The sequence below is a fragment of the Mobula hypostoma genome, chromosome 6 (assembly GCF_963921235.1).
Source record: "Mobula hypostoma chromosome 6, sMobHyp1.1, whole genome shotgun sequence".
Taxonomy (NCBI): Eukaryota; Metazoa; Chordata; class Chondrichthyes; order Myliobatiformes; family Myliobatidae; genus Mobula; species Mobula hypostoma.
This window is the reverse complement of record NC_086102.1, coordinates 515,682-537,665: the sequence shown is the minus strand read 5'-3', so window position 1 is coordinate 537,665 and position 21,984 is coordinate 515,682. Positions and strand designations below refer to the sequence as shown.

At 43.0% G+C, this 21,984-nt stretch overlaps 1 protein-coding gene across 8 annotated transcripts in view; it reads right to left on the bottom strand.

Moving 5' to 3' along the window:
- Nucleotides 1-21,984, bottom strand: part of pknox1.1 (pbx/knotted 1 homeobox 1.1) — a 295,655-nt gene that overhangs the window by 230,364 nt on the left and 43,307 nt on the right. For 5 of the 8 annotated variants that reach the window (XM_063050187.1, XM_063050191.1, XM_063050189.1 and 2 more), the window contains one exon: nt 16,765-16,836. The exons of the other annotated variants lie outside the window; for them this stretch is intronic. In XM_063050187.1, the coding sequence (XP_062906257.1) occupies nt 16,765-16,836 (72 nt within the window). The remainder of the gene's footprint in view (nt 1-16,764; nt 16,837-21,984) is intronic. 8 annotated transcript variants of the gene reach the window in all.

The following is a 21,984-nucleotide window of genomic DNA, read 5'->3' as shown; positions in this document are numbered from 1 at the left end:
CTAGTCAGGTGGAAGAAGGCGGCATACATGAGGTTTAGGAAGTAAGGATCAGATGGGTCTATTGAGGAATATAGGGTAGCAAGAAAGGAGCTTAAGAAAGGGCTGAGAAGAGGAAGAAGGGGGCATGAGAAGGCCTTGGCGAGTAGGGTAAAGGAAAACTCCAAGGCATTCTTCAGTTATGTGAAGAAAAAAAGGATGACAGGAGTGAAGGTAGGACCGATTAGAGATAAAGGTGGGAAGATGTGCCTGGAGGCTGTGGAAGTGAGCGAGGTCCTCAATGAATACTTCTCTTTGGTATTCACCAATGAGAGGGAACTTGATGATGGTGAGGACAATATGAGTGAGGTTGATGTTCTGGAGCATGCTGATATTAAGGGAGAGGAGGTGTTGGAGTTGTGAAAATATATTAGGATAGATAAGTCCACGGGGCCTGACGGAATATTCCCCAGGCTGCTCCATGAGGCGAGACAAGAGATTGCTGAGCCTCTGGCTAGGATCTTTATGTCCTCGTTGTCCACGGGAATGGGACTGGAGGATTGGAGGGAGGCGAATGTTGTCCCCTTGTTCAAAAAAGGTAGTAGGGATAGTCCAGGTAATTATAGACCAGTGAGCCTTACATCTGTGGTGGGAAAGCTGTCGGAAAAGATTCTTAGAGATAGGATCTATAGGCATTTAGAGAATCATGGTCTGATCAGGGACAGTCAGCATGGCTTTGTGAAGGGCAGATCGTGTCTAACAAGCCTGATAGAGTTCTTTGAGGAGGTGACCAGGCATATAGATGAGGGTAGTGCAGTGGATGTGATCTATATGGATTTTAGTAAGGCATTTGACAAGGTTCCACACGGTAGGCTTATTCAGAAAGTTAGAAGGCATGGGATCCAGGGAAGTTTGGCCAGGTGGATTCAGAATTGGCTTGCCATCAGAAGGCAGAGGGTCAGAGTGGAGGAAGTACATTCAGATTGGAGGATTGTGACTAGTGGTGTCCCACAAGGATCTTGTTCTGGGACCTCTACTTTTCGTGATTTTTATTAACGACGTGGATGTGGGGATAGAAGGGTGGTTTGGCAAGTTTACAGAAGACACAAAGGTTGGTGGTGTTGCAGATAGTGTAGAGGATTGTCAAAGATTGCAGAGAGACATTGATAGGATGCAGAAGTGGGCTGAGAAGTGGCAGATGGAGTTCAACCCAGAGAAGTGTGAGGTGGTACACTTTGGAAGGACAAACTCCAAGGCAGAGTACAAAGTAAATGGCAGGATACTTGGTAGTATGGAGGAGCAGAGGGATCTCGGGGTACATGTCCGCAGATCCCTGAAAGTTGCCTCACAGGTGGATAGGGTAGTTAAGAAAGCTTATGGGGTGTTAGCTTTCATAAGTCGAGGGACAGAGTTTAAGAGTCGCGATGTAATGATGTCGCTCTATAAAACTCTGGTTAGGCCACACTTGGAGAACCGTGTCCAGTTCTGGTCACCTTACTATAGCAAGGATGTGGAAGCATTGGAAAGGGTACAGAGGAGATTTACCAGGATGCTGCCTGGTTTAGAAAGTATGCATTATGATCAGAGATTAAGGGAGCTAGGGCTTTACTCTTTGGAGAGAAGGAGGATGAGAGGAGACATGATAGAGGTGTACAAGATAATAAGAGGAATAGATAAAGCAGATAGCCAGCGCCTCTTCTCCAGGGCACCACTGCTCAATACAAGAGGACATGGCTTTAAGGTAAGGGGTGGGAAGTTCAAGGGGGATATTAGAGGAAGGTTTTTTACTCAGAGAGTGGTTGGTGCGTGGAATGCACTGCCTGAGTCAGTGGTGGAGGCAGATAGACTAGTGAAGTTTAAGAGACTACTAGACAGGTATATGGAGGAATTTAAGGTGGGGGCTTATATGGGAGGCAGGGTTTGAGAGTCGCAACAACATTGTGGGCCAAAGGGCCTGTACTATGCTGTACTATTCTATGTTCTATGTTCTAAACCAATATGTGGTCAGTCCAACAAAAAGAGGAGCCATACGAGACATGGTGTTGAATAATGAGCCTGGCCAGGTGACTGACGTTTCAGTGGGTGAACAGTTAGGGAACAGTGACCACAACTCCTTAACTTCCATGATAGCTATAGATAAGAATAGGTATGGTCCTTGTGGGAGAGTTTCAAATTGGAGTAGAGCAAATTATGAAGGCATTAGGCAGGAAGTAAAAGATGCTAATTGGGAATACCTTTTCCACATCAGACATGTGGAGGGTGTTTAAAGATGAATTGCACAGAGTACAGGAATGTTCCTGTTAGAAGGAAGGATGGAGATAGAAACATAGAAAATAGGTGCAGGAGTAGGCCATTCGGCCCTTCAAGCCTGCACTGCCATTCAGTATGATCATGGCTGATCATCCAGCTCAAAACCCTGTACCTGCCTTCTCTCCATACCCCCTGATCCCTTTAGCCACAAGGGCCATATCTAACTCCCTCTTAAATATAGCCAATGAACTGGCCTCAAACAACAGGAATTCTGCAGATGCTGGAAATTCAAGCAACACACATAAAAGTTGCTGGTGAACGCAGCAGGCCAGGCAGCATCTCTAGGAAGAGGTGCAGTCGACGTTTCAGGCCGAGACCCTTCGTCAGGACTAATAAACTGGCCTCAACTGTTTCCTGTGGCAGAGAATTCCACAGATTCACCACTCTCTGTGTGAAGTTTTTCCTCATCTTGGTCCTAAAAGGCTTCCCCTTTACCCTCAAACTGTGACCCCTCATTCTGGACTTCCCCAACATCGGGAACAATCTTCCTGCATCTAGCCTGTCCAATCCCTTTGGGATTTTATACGTTTCAATAAGATCCCCCCTCAATCTTCTAAATTCCAGCTAGTATAAGCCTAGTCGATCCAGTCTTTCATCATATGAAAGTCCTGCCATCCCAGGAATCAATCTGGTGAATCTTCTTTGTACTCCCTCTAAGGCAAGAATGTCTTTCTTCAGATTAGGCGACCAAAACTGCACACAATACTCCAGGTATGGTCTCACCAAGGCTTTGTACAACTGCAGTAGTACCTCCCTGCTCCTGTACTCAAATCCTCTTGCTTTGAATGCCAGCATATCATTCACCTTTTTCACCGCCTGCTGTACCTGCATGCCCACTTTCAATGACTGGTGTACAATGACACCCAGGTCTCGTTGCACCTCCCATTTTCTTAATCGGCCACCATTCAGATAATAAGCAACACACATCAAAGTTGCTGGTGAACGCAGCAGGCCAGGCAGCATCTCTAGGAAGTCAACATTTCGGGCCGAGACCCTTAGTCAAGACTTTGTTGAGTCCTGACGGAGGGTCTCGGCCCGAAACGTCGACTGTACCTCTTCCTAGAGATGCTGCCTGGCCTGCTGTGTTCACCAGCAACTTTGCTATGTGTTGCTTGAATTTCCAGCATCTGCAGAATTCCTCGTGTTTGCAATTCAAATAATAATCTGTTTTCCTGTTCTTGCCACCAAAGCGGATAACCTCACACTTATCCACATTAAATTGCATCTGCCATGAATTTGCCCACTCACCTAACCTATCCAAGTCATCCTGCATCTTCTTAGCATCCTCCTCACAGCTCACACTGCCGGCCAGCTTCATGTCATCCGCAGACTTGGAGATGCTGCATTTAATTCCCTCGTCTAAGTCATTAATATATATTGTAAACAACTGGGGTTCCAGCACTGAGCCTTGCGGTACCCCACTAGTCACTGCCTGCCATTCCCACTCTTTGCTTCCTGTCTGCCAACCAATTCTCTATCCACATCAATACCATACCACCAATACCGTGTGTTTTAGTTTGCACACTAATCTCCTGTGTGGGACTTTGTCAAAAGCCTTTTGAAAATCCAAATATACCACATCCACTGGTTCTCCCATATCCACTCTGCTAGTTACATCCTCAAAAAATTCTATGAGATTCGTCAGACATGATTTTCCTTTCACAAATTCATGCTGACTTTGTCTGACGATTTCACTGCTTTCCAAATGTGCTGTTATCATATCTTTGATAACTGACTGTAGCATTTTCCCACCACCGATGTCAGGCTTACCGGTCTATAATTCCCCGGTTTCTCTCTCCCTCCTTTTTTAAAAAGTGGGGTTATATTAGCCACCCTCCAATCCTCGGGAACTAGTCCAGAATCTAAAGAGTTTTGAAAAATTATCACTAATGCATCCACTATTTCTTTGGCTACTTCCTTAAGCACTCTGGGATGCCGACCATCTGGCCCTGGGGATTTATCTGCCTTTAATCTCTTCAATTTACCTAACACCACTTCCCTACTAACATGTATTTCCCTCAGTTCCTCCATCTCACTGGACCCTCTGTCCCCTACTGCTTCTGGAAAATTACTTATGTCCTCCTTAGTGAAGATAGAACCAAAGTAATTATTCAATTGGTCTGCCATGTCCTTGTTCCCCATGATCAATTCACCTGTTTCTGACTGTAAGGGACCTACATTTGTCTTAACCAATCATTTTCTTTTCACATATCTATAAAAGCTTTTAAAGTCAGTTTTTGAGTTCTCTGCCAGCTTTCTCTCATAATCTTTTTTCCCTTTCCTAATTAAGCCTTTGTTCTCCTCTGCTGGACTCTGAATTTCTCCCAGACCTCAGGTGTGACGCTTTTACTTAATTTGTATGTTTCTTCTTTGGAATTGATACTATCCCTCATTTCCCTTGTCAGCCACGGGTGCACTACCTCCCCTGGTTTATTCTATTGCCAAACTGGGATGAACCATTGTTGTAGTTCATCCATGTGAACTTTAAATGCTTGCCATTGTATATCCACTGTCGACCTTTTCGGTATCATTTGCCAGTCTATCTTAGCTAATTCACGTCTCATATCTTCAAAGTTACCCCTCTTTAAGTTCAGAACCTTTGTTACTGAATTAACTATGTCACTCTCCATCTTAATGAAGAATTCCACCATATTATGGTCACTCTTACCCAAGAGGCCTCGCACAACAAGATTGCTAACTAACCCTTCCTCATTGCTCAATACCCAGTCTAGAATGGCCTGCTCTCTAGTTGGTTCCTCGACATGTTGGTTCAGAAAACTATCCCACATATATTCCAAGAAATCCTCTTCCGCAGCACCCTTACCAATTTGGTTCACCCAATCTATAAGTAGATTGAAGTCACCCATTATAACGGCTGTTCCCTTATTGCACAGATTTCTAATTTCCTGTTTAATACCATCCCCAATCTCACTACTACTGTTAGGTGGCCTGTACACAACTCCCACCAGCGTTTTCTGCCCCTTAGTGTTATGCAGCTCCACCCATATCGGCTAATGTCCTTCCTTTCTATTGCATTAATCTCCTCTCTAATCAGCAATGCCACCCCACCTCCTTTTCTTTCATGTCTATTCCTCCTGAATATTGAATATCCCTGAATGTTGAGCTCCCATCCTTGGTCACCTTGGAGCCATGTCTCTGTGATCCCAACTATATCATATTCATTAATAACTATCTGCACATTCAATTCATCCACCTTGTTACGAATGCTCCTTGCATTGACACACAAAGCCTTCATGCTTGCTTTTACAACACTCTTAGCCCTTATACAATTATGTTGAAAAGTGGCCCTTTCTGATTTTTGCCCTGGATTTGCCAGCCTGCCACTTTTACTTTTCATCTTACTACTTTTTGCTTCTACCCTCATTTTACACCCCTCTGTCTCTCTGTACTTGTTCCCATCCCCCTGCCACATTAGTTTAAATCCTCCTGAACAACAGTAGCAAACGCTCCCCCAGGACATTGGTTCCAGTCCAACCCAGGTGCAGACCGTCCTATTTGTACCGGTCCCACCTCCTCCAGAACTGGTTTCAATGCCCCCGAAATTTGAATCCCTCCCCCTTGCACCATTTTTCAAACCACGTATTCATCTGAAATATCCTCCTATTTCTAGCACGTGGCACTGGTAGTAATCCAGAGATTATTACCTTTGTGGTCCTACTTTTTAGTTTATCTCCTAACTCCCTACATTCACCTTGTAGGACCTCATCCCATTTTTTACCTATATCGTTGGTACCTATGTGCACCACGACCACTGGCTGTTCACCCTCTCACTCCAGAATGTCTTGCAGCCGCTCAGAGACATCCTTGACCCTTGCACCAGGGAGGCAACATACCCTCCTGGAGTCTCGTTTGTGGCCACAGAAACGCCTATCTATTCCCCTTACAATCGAATCCCCTATCACTATAGCTCTCCCACTCCTTTTCCTTCCCTCCTGTGCGCAGAGCCACCCATGGTGCCATGAACTCGGCTGCTGCTGCCTTCCCCTGATGAGACATCTCCCCCAACAGTGTCCAAAACAGTATATCTGTTTAGGAGGGAGATGACCTCAGGGGACTCCTGCACTACCTGCTTACTGCTACGCTGTTTAGTGGCCACCCATTTCCTTTCTGCCTGAGTAGCCTTTACCCGCAGTGTGGCCAACTCACTGAACGTGCTATTCACGACTTTCTCAGCATCGTGGATGCTCCAGCATGAATCCAGTCACAGATAAGACAACTGTGGATGTCCAGAGAGATGATGAATTTAGTCAAGAAGAAATAGGAAAAGTATGTAAAGCTTCTGAAGTTAGGATCCAACAGAGCACATGCGGAGTATAAAGTGGCCAGAAAAGAACTAAATGAATTAGGGAAGCTAGGAGGGTTCATGAAAAGTAGTTGGCAAGCAGTGTGGCTAGGCATAGCTCAAATACCATCTATAAATTTGCTGATAATAGAACCTCAGATGGAGACGAGAGGGCATGCAGGAGCGAGGTATACCAACTAGTGGAGTGGTGTTGCAGCAACAACCGTGCACTCATCGTCAGTAAGACGAAAGAGCTGATTGTGGACTTCAGGAAGGGTAAGTCAAAGGAACATATACCAATCCTCAGAGGGATCAGAAGTGGAGAGAGTGAGCACTTTCAAGTTCCTGGGTGTCAAGATCTCTGAGGATCCAACCTGGTCCCAACGTATTGATGCAGCTATAAAGAAGGCAAGACAGCAACTATACTTCATTAGGAGTTTGAAGAGATTTGGTATGTCAACAAAAACACTCAAAAACTTCTATAGATGTAACGTGGAGAGCATTCTGACAGGCTACATCACAGTCTGGTATCGAGGGCTACTGCACAGGACCGAAAGAAGCTGCAGAGGATCATAAATTTAGTCAGCTCCATCTTTGGTACTAGCCTACAAAGTACCTAAGACATCTTGAAGGAGCAGTGTCTCAGAAAGGCAGCGTCCATTATTAAGGACACAGGGCATGCCCTTTTCTCACTGTTACCATCAGCAAGGTGGTACATAAGTCTGAAGGCACACACTCAGCAATCCAAGAACAGCTACTTCCCCCCACCATCCAATTCCTAAATGGACATTGAACCCTGAACACTACCTCACTTTCTTAATATATATTATTTGTTTTTCCACGATTTTTAATCTATTCAATATACATATACTGTAATTCAGAGGTCCCTAACCTTTTTTTGCACCGTGGACCAGTTTAATATTGGCAATATTAATTGCTTCAGGTGTGATAGAATCGGAGGGACAAGAGGGGGAGGTGTTGCATTGCTTGTCAGAGAAAATATTACAGCGGTGCTCTGGCAGGATAGATTAGAGGGCTCATCTAGGGAAGCTATTTGGGTGGAATTGAGGAATGGGAAAGGTGTAGTAACTCTTATGGGGGTGTATTATAGACCACCAAATGAGGAGCGAGAATTGGAGGAGCAAATTTGTAAGGAGATAGCAGATATTTGTAGTAAGCACAAGGTTGTGATTGTGGGAGATTTTAATTTTCCACACATAGGCTGCGAAGCCCATACTGTAAAAGGGTTGGATGGTTTGGAGTTTATCAAATGTGTGCAGGATAGTTTTTTGCAGCAATACACAGAGGTACCAACTAGAGAAGGGGCAGTGTTGGATCTCCTGGTAGGTCAGGTGATGGAGGTTTGTGTTGGGGAGTACTTCGGGTCCAGTGATCACAAAGTTATTAGTTTCAATATAATTATGGAGAAGGATAGGTCTGGACCCAGGGTTGAGACTTCTGATTGGAGAAAGGCTAACTTTGAGGAGATGCGAAAGGATTTAGAAGGAGTGGATTGGGACAATTTGTTTTATGGGAAGAATGTAATCGAGAAATGGAGGTCATTTAAAGGTGAAATTTTGAGAGTACAGAATCTTTATGCTCCTGTTAGGTTGAAAGGAAAGGTTAAGTTTGAGAGAGCCATGGATTTCAAGGGATATTGGAAACTTGGTTCGGAAAAAGAGAGATCTACAATAAATACAGGCAGCATGGAGAATATGAGGTGCTCGAGGAATATAAAGAATGTAAAAAGCATCTTTTGTTTTTTTTAATTTTATTTTTATTTGGATAAGGAGTTCACAATTATCATGCACTTTTTTCACACATATAACCTTTTCCATTTTTTTATATGTATAGAACTACAATTATTTATACATTCTTAAGTACACATTGAGATGATATAAAAGCAAAATAAACATTTAAATAGATAGTTATGTACTGTGGTAAATCTAACCTATTAGGCTAAGTAATGAAATTAGTTGTAAAGAAAAATGGTAATAATAGTTTCCATACAACCCTTCTGGACCACTTCCACTGGTCCAAAATGTTGCATACAAGCCTATATACCAACCATTATAGGTGTTTATATCCCAATTTGTTCGTGCTTGTTCCTGCCCGCAGACATAATTATCCAATCCCTATGTACTTATTTACTTAATTTTTTCATTTTTTTTTTATCCCTTTCCCAAATCTTTCCCTTTACTTGTGTTAATTCTCTATTTTCCAAAAAAAAAACAACAAACATTTAGACTAGGGGTGCTTACGTTAGCAATATTACTGTGTTGATGAGAAGAGCAATATAAATCATTAGGAGAGTCATCTAAAGTCTGCTCTCATTGGGGTTATATATTCAATCCATTTATTCCAGATTTGATAAAATGTTTCTTTTTGAGTTCTCAGGGAGTAGGTCAACTTCTCCATTTTAAATATTTCCAAGATAATTGCGTACCAATCTTCTAATGTAGGTGGTATTGGATTTAGCCATTTTCTAGTGATTGATTTCTTACTTGCCGCTAAGAGGGCCTGCAGCAACTTTATATCTTCCTTCTGTTCAAGGAACAATACATGCCCCAAATAGAGCGTCTCAAAGTTCAGAGGTATCTGGGACCTAAGTACCTTAACTAATGTTCTATGAATACCTTCCCAAAATAGACTTAATTTAGGGCAATCCCAGAAAATATGAAAATGATTTGCCTCCTTGGAGCCGCACCTTCTCCGACACATCACATTTGTATCTTTATATTTTTCCTGATATGGGGTCTTGAAGTACCTTATAATGTTTTTCCAACAATGTTCTCTCCAAGTCAAAGAATTAGTCGAGGACCATTGAAAGCTGCAGATTTTCCCCCAAGCCTCCTCTGAAAGTACCAACCCCGCTTCTTTCTCCCACTTCTCTTTAATATACAGTGTATTTACATTTTTAGCATTTTTAATGTAGAATTAGAATTTTTCAAGATTCTGAATTCAGCTTGCAGTTCAATACCTAGTAAATCAGTTTCTCGCCTATATAATGCACTCTCCCATGCTAAAAATGTAAATACACTGTATATTAAAGAGAAGTGGGAGAAAGAAGCGGGGTTGGTAAAAAGAATCTTAAGAATGAAATTAGAAAAGCTAAAAGAAGATATGAGGTTGCTTTGGCAAGTAAGGTGAAAATAAATCCCAAGGGTTTCTACCGTTATATTAATAGCAAAAGGATAGTGAGGGATAAAATTGGTCCCTTAGAGAATCAGAGTGGACAGCAATGTGTAGAGCCAAAAGAGATGGGGGAGGTTCTGAACAATTTCTTTTCTTCGGTATTCACTAAGGTGACGGATATTGAATTGGGTAAGATAAGGGAAACAGATAGGGAAGTTATGGAAACTATGATGATTAAAGAAGAGGAAGTACTGGAGCTTTTAAGGAATATAAAAGTGGATAAGTCTCCGGGTCCTGACAGGATATTCCCTCAGACCTTACGGGAAGTTAGTGTGGAAATAGCAGGGGCTCTGACAGAAATATTTCATATGTCATTAGAAATGGGGATGGTGCCGGAGGATTGGCGTATTGCTCACGTAGTTCCATTGTTCAAAAAGGGCTCTAAAAGTAAACCTAGCAATTATCGGCCTGTGAGTTTGACGTCAGTGGTGGGTAAATTGATGGAAAGTATTCTTAGAGATGGTATATATAATTATCTGGATAGACAGGATCTGATTAGGAACAGACAACGTGGATTTGTGCATGGAAGGTCATGTTTGACAAATCTTATTGAATTTTTTGAAGAGGTTATTAGGAAAGTTGACGAGGGTAAGGCGGTGGATGTTGTCAATATGGACCAGTAAGGCCTTTGACAAGGTTCCACACGGAAGGTTGATTAGGAAGGTTCAATCGTTAGGTATTAATATTGAAATAGTAAATTGGATTCAGCAGTGGCTGGATGGGAGACGCCAGAGAGTGGTGGTGGATAACTGTTTGTCAGATTGGAGGTCGGTGACTAGTACTGTGCCTCAGGGATCTGTACTGGGTCCAATGTTATTTGTCATATACATTAATGATCTGGATGATGGGGTGGTAAATTGGATGAGTAAGTATGCAGATGATAATGAAGTAGGTTTTCAAAGCTTGCAGAGAGATTTAGGCCAGTTAGAAGAGGGGGCTGAAAGATGGCAGATGGAGTTTAATGCTGATAAATGTGAGGTGCTACATTTTGGTAGGACTAATCAAAATAGGACATACATGGTAAATGGTAGGGTATTGAAGAATGCAGTAGAACAGAGGGATCTAAGAATAATGGTGCATAGTTCCCTGAAGGTGGAATCTCATGTGGATAGGGTGGTGAAGAAAGCTTTTGGTATGCTGGCCTTTATAAATCAGAGCATTGACTATAGGAGTTGGGATGTAATGTTGAAATTGTATAAGGCATTGGTGAGGCCAAATTTGGAGTATTATGTACAGTTTTGGTCACCGAATTATAGGAAACATGTCAACAAAATAGAGAGAGTACAGAGAAGATCTACTAGAATGTTACCTGGGTTTCATCACCTAAGTTACAGAGAAAGGTTGAACAAGTTGGATCTTTATTCTTTGGAACGTAGAAGGTTGAGGGGGGACTTAATAGAGGTATTTAAAATTATGAGGGGGTTAGATAGAATTGACATGGATAGGCTTTTTCCATTGAGAGTGGGGGAGATTCAAACAAGAGGACATGAGTTGAGAGTTAAAGGGCAAAAGTTTAGGGGTAACATGAGGGGGGACTTCTTCACTCAGCGAGTGGTAGCTGTGTGGAACGAGCTTCCAGCAAAAGTGGTTGAGGCAGGTTCGATGTTGTCGTTTAAAGTTAAATTGGACAGCTATATGGACAGGAAAGGGATGGAGGGTTATGGGCTGAGTACAGGTTGGTAGGACTAGGTGAGAGTAAGAGTTCGGCATGGACTAGAAGGGCCGAGATGGCCTGTTTCCGTGCTGTAATTTTTATATGGTTATATGGTAATATTCTTGCAGACCAGCCGACAGGGGGGGTATTCAAGTTCAACAGTGCGTGAAAGGGAATGAGGAAAGGTGCAGCTGATTCATATCATTTCATATCACCAAATCATATTGTTTCCTCGCAGCCCGGTAACACAGCTTTGCGGCCCGGTGGTTGGGGACCACTGCTGTAATTGATCCATTTATTTATTTATTTCTTCTATATTATGAATTGCATTGAACTGCTGCTGCTGACACATGCCAGTGATAATAAACCTGATTCTGGTTCTAATTAAGGTCAATCTTAAGATGTTACATACATACATCAAGAGCAAGAGGATAACTGGGGAGGGTGGGACCACTCAAGGATAAAGAGGGGCGCATTTGCTTGGATGCAGAGAATGTGAGTGAGGTACTTAATGAATATTTTGCTTCAGTATCTATGAAGGAAAAGGATATGGAGGACCAGCAGATCACTGCTGAGTGTATAATTACATTAGGGCATTTAAGAGGTCTGAGGGGATTTACCCCAGGTTATTGAAGGAGGCAAAAGACGAGATTGCTGGGCCCTTGAACAGCATCTTCTTGTCCTCTCTAGCCACAGATGAGGTCCCAGCGCTTAATGTTATACCTTTATTTAAGAAGGGAACAAGAGAAAATCCTGGGAACTATAAACTGGTGAGTCTCACATCAGTTGTAGGGAAATTGCTAGAGACATTTTTAGGGGTAGGATCTATGTGCATTTGGAAACCCAAGGCCTAATTAGGGAGAGTCAGCATGGCTTTGTGAGTGGCAGGATGTGCCTTATCAAGTTGACTAAGTTTTCTGACAAGGTGATGAGACTGATGAGGGTAGGACAGTGGGTGTTTGACGAAGTTCCTTATGGGAGGCTAATCCAGAAGATGAAGATGCATGGGGTCCACAGCAAATTGCCTGCTTGCATTCAGAACTCCCTTGTGCATAGAAGACAAAGCATAGTGGTTGAAAGGACTTATTCGAGCTAGAGGTCTGTAATTAGTGTAGTTCTACAGGGATCTCTGCTGTTTGTGATGTATATAAATAACCTGGATGAAAATGTAGACGGGTGGGTTAGTAAATTTGCAGATGATACCAAGATTGGCGGAGTTGTGGATAGTGTAGAAGACTGGCAAGGAATACAGCATGATATAGATCAGTTGCAGATATGAGCAGAGAAACGGCAGATGGAGTTTAACCCAGATAAATGTGAGATGTTGCATCTCAGTAGGGCAAATGAAAGGAGACAGTGCACTATTAAGGGCAAGATTCTTAACAGTGTTGCTAAGCAGAGAGATCTTGGGATCCGAGATCAGAGTGGTCATCTAAGCATCGAGCCAAAGGAGATGGGGGAGAACTTAAATGTATTCTTTGCATCTGTAATTACTCAGGAAATAAGTACAAAGACTATAGATGTGAGCCAATGCAGCAGCAAGGTTATGGCCCCTATACAGATTACAGAGGAGGAGGTGGTTGTTGCCTTGAGTGAAATTAGGGCAGATAAATCCTCAGGGCCTGACAAGTTAGGGGAAGCTTGTGCAGAAATTGCAGGGACCCAAGCAGAGATATTTAAAATATCCATACCCACAGGTGAAGTGCTGGAGGATTGGAGGATAGCTAATGTTGTTGGTTATTTAAGAAAGGCTCTAAAAATAAACCAGGAAATTTTGGCCGGTGAGCATGACATCAGTAGTGGTCAGTTTATTCAAAGGTTTTCTAAGGGACTGGATATACAAGTATTCAGACAGACAGGGGCTGGTTGCAGGACCATAAGATATACAAGCAGAAGTATGCCACTTGGCCCATCGAGTCTGCTCCACCATTTCATCATTGCTGACCAATTTTCCCTCTCAACCCCAGTTTCCTGCTTTCTCCCCATATCCCTCCAAGCCCTGAACAATCAAGAATTTATTAATCTCTGCCTTAAATATACATAAAGAGATGGTCTCCACAGTTACCTGTGGCAAAGAAATCCACAGATTCACCACCTCTGGCTAAAGAAATTCTTTCTCATATCTGTTCTAAAATTACGCCCCTCTATTCTGAGGCTGTGTCCTCTGGTTCTAGACTCTCTCACCATAGAAACCCTTGTCTCCACATCCACATGACTGAGACATTTTAACATTCCATAGCTTTCAATTAGGTAACTCCTCAGTCTTCTGAATTCCAGTGAATACAGACAGAGAGCCACCAAACACTCTTCGTATGACAAGCCTTTCAAATCCTGAATCATTTTGCGAATCTCCTAGCTGTTCATCGACCATAGCTCAGCATTTAATACCACCATTCCCACAATCCTGATTGAGTAGTTGCAGAACCTGGGCCTCTGTACCTCCCTCTGCAATTGGATCCTTGACTTCCTAACCAGAAGACCACAGTCTGTGCGGATTGCTGATGGCATCTCCTCTTCGCTGACAATCAGCACTGGCGCACCTCAGGGGTGTGTGCTTAGCCCACTGCTCTACTCTCTGTATACACATGACTGTGTGGTTAGGCATAGCTCAAATACCATCCACAAATTTGCTGATGACACTACCATTGTTGGTAGAATCTCAGGTGGTGACGAGAGGGCGTACAGGAGTGAGATATGCCAACTAGTGAATGGTGCCGCAGCAACAACCTGGCACTCAACATCAGTAAGATGAAAGAGCTGATTGTGGACTTCAGGAAGGGTAAGACGAAGGAACACATACCAATCTTCATAGAGGGATCAGAAGTGGAGAGAGTGAGCAGCTTCAAGTTCCTCAGTGTCAAGATCTCTGAGCATCTAACCTGGTCCCAGCATATTGATGTAGTCATAAAGAAGGCAAGACAGCGGCTATACTTTATTAGGAGTTTGAAGCAATTTGGCATGTCAACAAATGCACTCAAAAACTTCTATAGTTGTAACGTGGAGAGCATTCTGACAGGCTGCATCACTGTCTGGTATGGAGGGGCTACCGCATAGGACCAAAACAAGCTGCAGAAGGTTGTAAATCCAGTTAGCTCCATCTTGGGCACTAGCCTACAAAGTACCCTGGACATCTTTAGGGAGCAGTGTCTCAGAAAGGCAGCGTCCATTATTAAAGACCTCCAGCACCCAGGGCATGCCCCTTTCTCACTGTTACCATCAGGTAAGAGGTACAGAAGCCTGATGGCCCACATTCAGCGATTCAGGAACAGCTTCTTCCCCTCTGCCGTCTGATTCCTAAATGGACTTTGAGGCTTTGGACACTACCTCACCTTCTTTAACATACAGTATTTCTGTTTTTACACATTTTTTAATAATCTATTCAATATACATAATTGATTTACTTATTTATTTATTAATATGTTTTATTTTATTTATTATTTTTTTTTCTCTCTCTGCCGGATTACGTATTGCATTGAACTGCTGCTGCTAAGTTAACAAATTTCACGTCACATGCCAGTGATAATAAACCTGATTCTGATTCTGAACCTTCTCCAGTGTCAGAAAATCCTTTCTTAGATAAGGAGCCCAAAACTGCTTACAATACAACAGCGCTTTATAAAGCCTAAACATTACATCCTTGTACTAGTCCTCTTGAAATGAATGCTAACATTGAATTTGCCTTCATCACCACTCACTCAAACTGCAAATTAACTTTTAGAGAATCCTGCACAAGGACTCCCTAGTCTCTTTGCGCCTCAGATTTTTGAATTTTCTCTCCATTTAGAAAATAGTCGACCTTTTTATTTTCTCTACAGAAATGCATACTGTATACCATCTGCCACTTCTTTGTCCATTCTCCTAATCTGTCTAAGTCCTTCTGTAGCCTCTCTACTTCTTCAACACTACTTGCCCCTCCACCCAACTTCATATCATTGCAATCATCTGGTGTCTGAAAAGAGGATGCTGTCTAAGTTGCATGCCATCTTGGTCAATGTCTCCCATCCACTACATAATGTACTGGTTGGGCACAGGAGTACATTCAGCCAGAGACTCATTCCTCCAAGATGCAGCACTGAGCGTCATAGGAAGTCATTCCTGCCTGTGGCCATCAAACTTTACAACTCCTCCCTTGGAGGGTCAGACACCCTGAGCCGATAGGCTGGTCCTGGACTTATTTCATATTTAACTGGCATAATTTACATATTACTATTTAACTATTACTATTTATTATTATGGTGCAACTGTAACGAAAACCAATTTCCCCCTGGGATCAATAAAGTATGACTATGACTATGACTAAACTTTGCAACAAACCATCAATTCCATCATCCAAGTCATTGACATATAATGTAAAAAAAAGTGGTCCCAACACTGACCTCTGCGGAATGCCAGTAGTCACTGGCAGCCAATCAGAAAAGGCTTCCTTTATTCCCACTCTTTGCCTCCTGCCAATCAGCCACAGCTTTATATACTGGAATCTTTCCTCTAATATCATGGGCTCGTAGCTTGTTAAGAAACCTCATGTGTGGCATTTTGTCAAAGGCCTTCTGAAAATCCAAGTACACATCAACTGATTCTTCTTTGTCTATCCCGCTTGTTATTTCTTCAAAGAACTCCAACAGATTGTCAAGCAAGATGGTGCCCGACAGTTTTTTTATATTCTGTGTTTTTTTTGCCTAATCTTTCTTGTTTTTTTTTGCACTGGGAGGAGGATTTGGGGATCAATGTGACTGTTCTGCTTTCATTTATTTTTTGTCCAAGAGAAGGGATTTGGGGGGTTGATGTGCCTGTTCTGTTTTCCCTTTTTTTTTTGTGCAGGGAGGGGGGACTTGGATGTTGATGGTCATGCTGCCTTTCTTTTCTTTCTTGGTTTCATGGTTACCCAGAGAGGAAGAATTCTAGAGCTGTATACTTTCATAATAAATGAACCTTCGGAGTAACAGTTGCAATTTTTCAGTCTTCTGGAACCATTCCAGAATCTAGTGATTCTTGAAAGATCATTAATAATGCCTCCACAATCTCGTCAGCCACCACCTTCAGACCTCTGTGGTGTACACCATCTGGTCCAGGTGACTTATCTACCTTCAGACCTTTTAGTTTCCCAAGAACCCTGACACTCTCAAACTTCTGGAATACTGCTAGTGTCCTCCACAGTGAAGACTGATGCAAACTTCTTATTCAGTTCATCCACTATTTCCATGTCCCCCATTACTACCTCTCTAGCATTGTTTTCCAGCAGTCCAATATCCACTCTCGCCTCTCTTTTACACTTTATATATCTTTAAGAAACTTTTGGTACCTTCTTTAATATTACTGGCCAGCTTACCTTCATATTCCAAATTATCCTTCTTAATAACACACAAAAAGTACTGGAGGAACTCAGCAGGCCAGGTAGCATCTATGGAAAAGAGAACAGTCGACGTTTTGGGTCAAGACCCTTCAGCAGGACTTGAGAAAAAAAGATGAGGAGTAGATTTAAAAGGTGGGGGGAGGGGAAAGAGAGAAACACAATGTGATAAGTGAAAATGGGAAGGGGGGAAGAAGCAAAAAGCTGGGAAGTTGATTGTAGCCTCCCGTATATCGGTGAGACCTGACGTAGATTGGGAGCGCACTTTGCTGAGCACCTACACTCCATCCACCAGAAGCTGGATCTTCCAGTGGCCAACAACAGGAATTCTGCAGATGCTGGAAATTCAAGCAACATACATCAAAGTTGCTGGTGAACGCAGCAGGCCAAGCAGCATCTATAGGAAGAGGCGCAGTCGACGTTTCAGGCCGAGACCCTTCGTCAGGACTTCCAGTGGCCACCCAGTTTAATTCCACTTCCCATTCCCATTCCCATTCTAAAATGTCATCCATGACTTACTCTACTGTTGTGATGAGGCCACACTCAGGTTGGAGGAACAACACCTTATATTCCGTCTGGGTAGCCTCCAACTGGATAGCATGAACATCAATTTCTTGGAATTCCAGTAATGTCCACCCACCCCCATCTCTTTCACCATTCCCCATCCCCTTTTCCCTCCCTCACCTTATCTCCTTGCCTGCCTATCACCTCCCTCTGGTGCTCCTCCTCCCCACTTTTCCTTCTTCCATGGCCTTCTGTCTTCTCCTGTTAGATTCCCCCTTCTCCAGCCTGTATCTCTTCCACCAATGAACTTCCCAGCTCTTTACTTCCTCCCGCCCCATCCCGGTTTCACCTATCTCCTTGTGATTCTCTCTCCCACCCCTCACCTTTTAAATCTACTCCTCATATATTTTTTCTTCAGTCCTGCTGAAGGATCTCAGCCCGAAACATTGACTGTACTCTTATCCCTACGTGCTGCCTGGCCCTCAGAGTTCCTCCAGCATTTTGTATGTGTTGCTTGGATTTCCAGCATCTGCAGATTTTCTCTTGTTTGTTTTTTACTTTCTTAATGACCTTTTTAGTTGCCTTCTGCTGGTTTTTAAACGCTTCCTAATCCTCTAACTTCCCACTAACTTTTGCCCTCTCCTTGGCTTTAATGTTGGCTTTGACTTTTCTTGCTTGCTTACTGTATCATCTTGTCTTTAGAATACTAGATTCTGATGGCCCAATCAGCTGCTGGAACAAGCCACAGCGACGAGGTTTCTCACAGAGTGTCAATCCTTATTTAAAAGGAGAGTTTTGTGGGCATTCAGGCTCATTCCGAATGGTCCAATCAGCGGCAGGAGCAGGCCACAGCTACGGGGTTTCTCGCAGGTCAGCTACGATTGTTTAAAAGTACAGAAGGGACAGTGGGGTGGCCACTGTTGGGAGTAGGGTAGTGATGGACAGTAGAATGTCAAGTTTTGGGTAAAAGAAGGCTTCGGCTCGAAAGAGGCGCTGGCTGTGGATAAGGTTCTGTTAAGGATCCTTTTATTTCTTTTTCTGGACTTAGTGTAGTAAATGGTTGTTGTGTGTTCTTCATGTCGGTTGTTGGAGTCCTGGGAGACCCAAAGTCCCCCAGGGAACTACATCTGCTTAAAGTGCACCTGGCTGCAGTTCCTTGAAGACTGTGTTAGAGATCTGGAGCAGCAGCTGGATGACAGGAGAGTAAGGAGATAAATCAATCAGAGTTACAAGGAAGTAGTCACCCCAAAGTTGCAGGAGGCGAGTAGCTGGATGACTGTCAGGAGAAATAGAAATGTGAATAGGCAGTTAGAGCAGAGCACCCCTGTGGCTTCTCCCCTCAATGATAAGTATACCGTTTTGATACTGTTGTGGGGGATGAGCTCCCAGGGGAATGCTACGGAGACCGGGTTACTGGCACTGAGCATAGGTCCGTGATGCAGAAGGGAAAGAAGGAGAAAAGGGGAGCAGTAGTGATAGGGGACTCAATAGTCAGGGGAACAGACAGGAGATTCTGTGGATATGGACAGGATACCAGAATGGTATGCTGCCTCCCAGGTGCCAGGATCATGGATGTCTCTGATCGCGTCCACGATATTTTGGAGAGGAAGGGGGAGCAGCCAGATGTCTTGGTACATATTGGCACTAATGACATAGGAAGGAAAAGAAGAGAGGTCTTGAAATGAGAATTTAGAGAGCTAGGTTGAAAGCTGAGAATCAGGGCCTTCCAGGTAGTAATTTCTGGATTGCTGCCTGTGCTATGCACCAGTGAGGGTAGAAACAGGATGATTTGACAGGTAAATGCGTGGCTGAAAAGCTGGTGCAGGGTTTAGGGCTTCAGGTTCTTGGATCATTAGGATCTCTTCTCGGGGAGGTATGACCTATTCAAAAGTGATGGGTTGCATCTGAACCCGAGGGGAACCGATATTCTCCCAGGCAGGTTTGTTAGAGCTGTTGGGGAGGGTTTAAACTAATTTGGCAGGAAGATTGGGAACCGGAGTGAAAGGACTAAGGATAGGATGGATGGTAAAAAAGCAAAGATATTGTGCAGTCAGACTGTCAGGAAGGGCAGTCAGGTGAGTACCCAACAAGGTGAGTATCAGTGCATTAGGGATGCAGAATCAAAAAGGGTAGCAAATACAGGACTCCAAGTGTTATATCTCAATGCACGGAGTATAAAAAATAAGGTGGATGAGCTTGTTGCAGAATTACAGATTGTCAGGTATAATGTTGTGGCTATCACTGAATCATGGCTGAAGAATAGTTATAAGTTAGGAGCTGAATGTCCAAGGTTACACATTGTAACGGAGGAATAGAAAAGTGGGTAGAGGGGGTGGCATGGCTCTTTTGATAAAGAATGGCATCAAATCAGTAGGAAGATGTGATATAGGATCAGAAGATGTTGAATCCTTGTAGGTCGAGTTAAGAAACGGCAAGGGTAAAAGGACCCTGATGGCAGTTACATACAGGCCTCCCAACAGTGGCTGGGATGTGGACCACAGATTATAACAGGAAATAGGAAAGGCATTTCAACGGGGCAACGTTATGATAGTCATGGGAGATTTCAACTTGTAGGTTGATTGGGAAAAACAGGTTGGAAATGGATCTCAAAAGAGTGAGTTTGTTGAATGCCTAAGAGATGGCTTTTTAGAGCAGTTTGCCATTGAGTCTACTAGGGGATCAGCTATACTGGATAGGGTGTTATGCAATGAACTGGAGGTCATTAGGGAGCTAAAGGTAAAAGAACACTTCAGTGGCAGTGATCACAATATGATTGAGTTCAACTTGAAATCTGAGAGGGAGAAAGTAAAGTCTAATTCAGTATTTCAGTGGAGTAAGGGAAATGACAGTGGTATGAGAGAGGAGTTGGCCAAAGTAAATTGGAAGGAGTTGCTGTCAGGGATGTCAGCAGAGCAGCAATGGTGTGAGTTTCTGGGAAAAATGAGGAAGGTGCAGGACATGTGTATTCCAAAAACAAAGAATCAGAATCAGGTTTATTATCACCAGCATATGTCGTGAAATTTGTTAACTTAGCAGCAGCAGTTCAATGCAATACATAATATAGAAGGTGGGGGGGGGGGGAGAGGAGAATAATAAATAAATAAATAAATAGATTATAGTATATATATATATATTGAGTAGATTAAAAATCATGCAAAAAGACCCGAAATAATATACATTTAAAAAGTGAGGTAGTGTTCACGGGTTCAATGTCCATTTAGGAATCGAATGGCAGAGGGGAAGAAGCTGTTCCTGAATCACTGAGTGTGTGTCTTCAGGCTTCTGTACCTCCTACCTGATGGTAACAGTGAGAAAAGGGCATGCCCTGGGTGCTGGAGGTCCTTAATAATGGATGCTGCCTTTCTGAGACACCGCTCCCTGAAGATGTCCTGGGTACTATGTAGGCTAGTACCCAAGATGGAGCTGACTAAATTTAGCAGCTACTTTCGGTCCTGTGCCAGCTCCTCCACACCCCCCCTCCAAACCAGACAATGATGCAGCCTGTCAGGATGCTCTCCGCGGTACATCTATAAAAGTTTTTGAGTGTATTTGTTGACATACCAAATCTCTTCAAAGTCCCAATGAAGTATAGTCGCTGTCTTGCCTTCTTTATAACTGCATCAATATGTTGGGATCAGGTTAGATCCTCAGAGATCTTGACACCCAGGAACTTGAAACTGCTCACTCTCTCCACTTCTGATCCCTCTATGAGGATTGGTATGTGTTCCTTCGTCTTACCCTTCCTGAAGTTCACAATCAGCTCTTTCGTCTTACTGATGTTGAGTGGAAGATTGTTGCTGCAACACCACTCCACTAGTGGGCGTAACTTGCTCCTATAGGGCCTCTCATCTCATTCTGAGATACTACCAACAATGGTTGTATCTTCAGCAAATTTACAGATGATATTTGAGCTATGCCTAGCCACACAATCATGAGTATAGAGAGAGTAGAGCAGTAGGCTAAGCACACACCCAAATACTCAAACAGCAAAATAGTACAACCATGGCTGTCTAGGGAAGTCAAAGTTAATGTAAAAACAAAAGAGAGGGCATATAACAAAGCAAAAATGAGTGGGTGACTTAGGATTGGGAAGCTTTAAAAACCTACAGGGATCAACTAAAAGAATCATTAGGAGGGAAAAGATAAAATATGAAAACAAGCTAGCAAACAATATCAAATTGGATAATAAAAACTTTTTCAAGTATGTTAAAAATAAAAGAGAGGTGAGAGTAGATATAGGACCACTTGAAAATTAGGCCAGAAAAATAATAACTGCGTACAGGGAAAGGCAGATGAACTAAATGAGTATTTTGCATCAGTCTTCACTGTAGAAGACACGAGTAGTGTGCCAGATGTTGAAGGGTGTGAGGGAAGAGAAGTGAATGCAGTTACTAGTACAAGAGAGAACATGCTCCAAAAGCTGAAAGACCTAAGGGTACATAAGTGACCCAGGTCAGATGAACTACACCCAAGGGTTCTGAAAAAGGTAGTGGTAGAGATTGTGGAGGCATTAGTAATGATCTTTCAAAAAGCATTGGAGTCTGGAATAGTGCTAGAGGACTAGAAAATTACAAATGTCACTTCACTCCTTAAGAAAGGAGGTAGGCAGCAGAAAGGAATTTATAGACCAGTTAGCCTGACCTCAGTGGTTGAGAAGATGTTGAAATCAATTGTTAAGGATGAAGTTATGGAGTA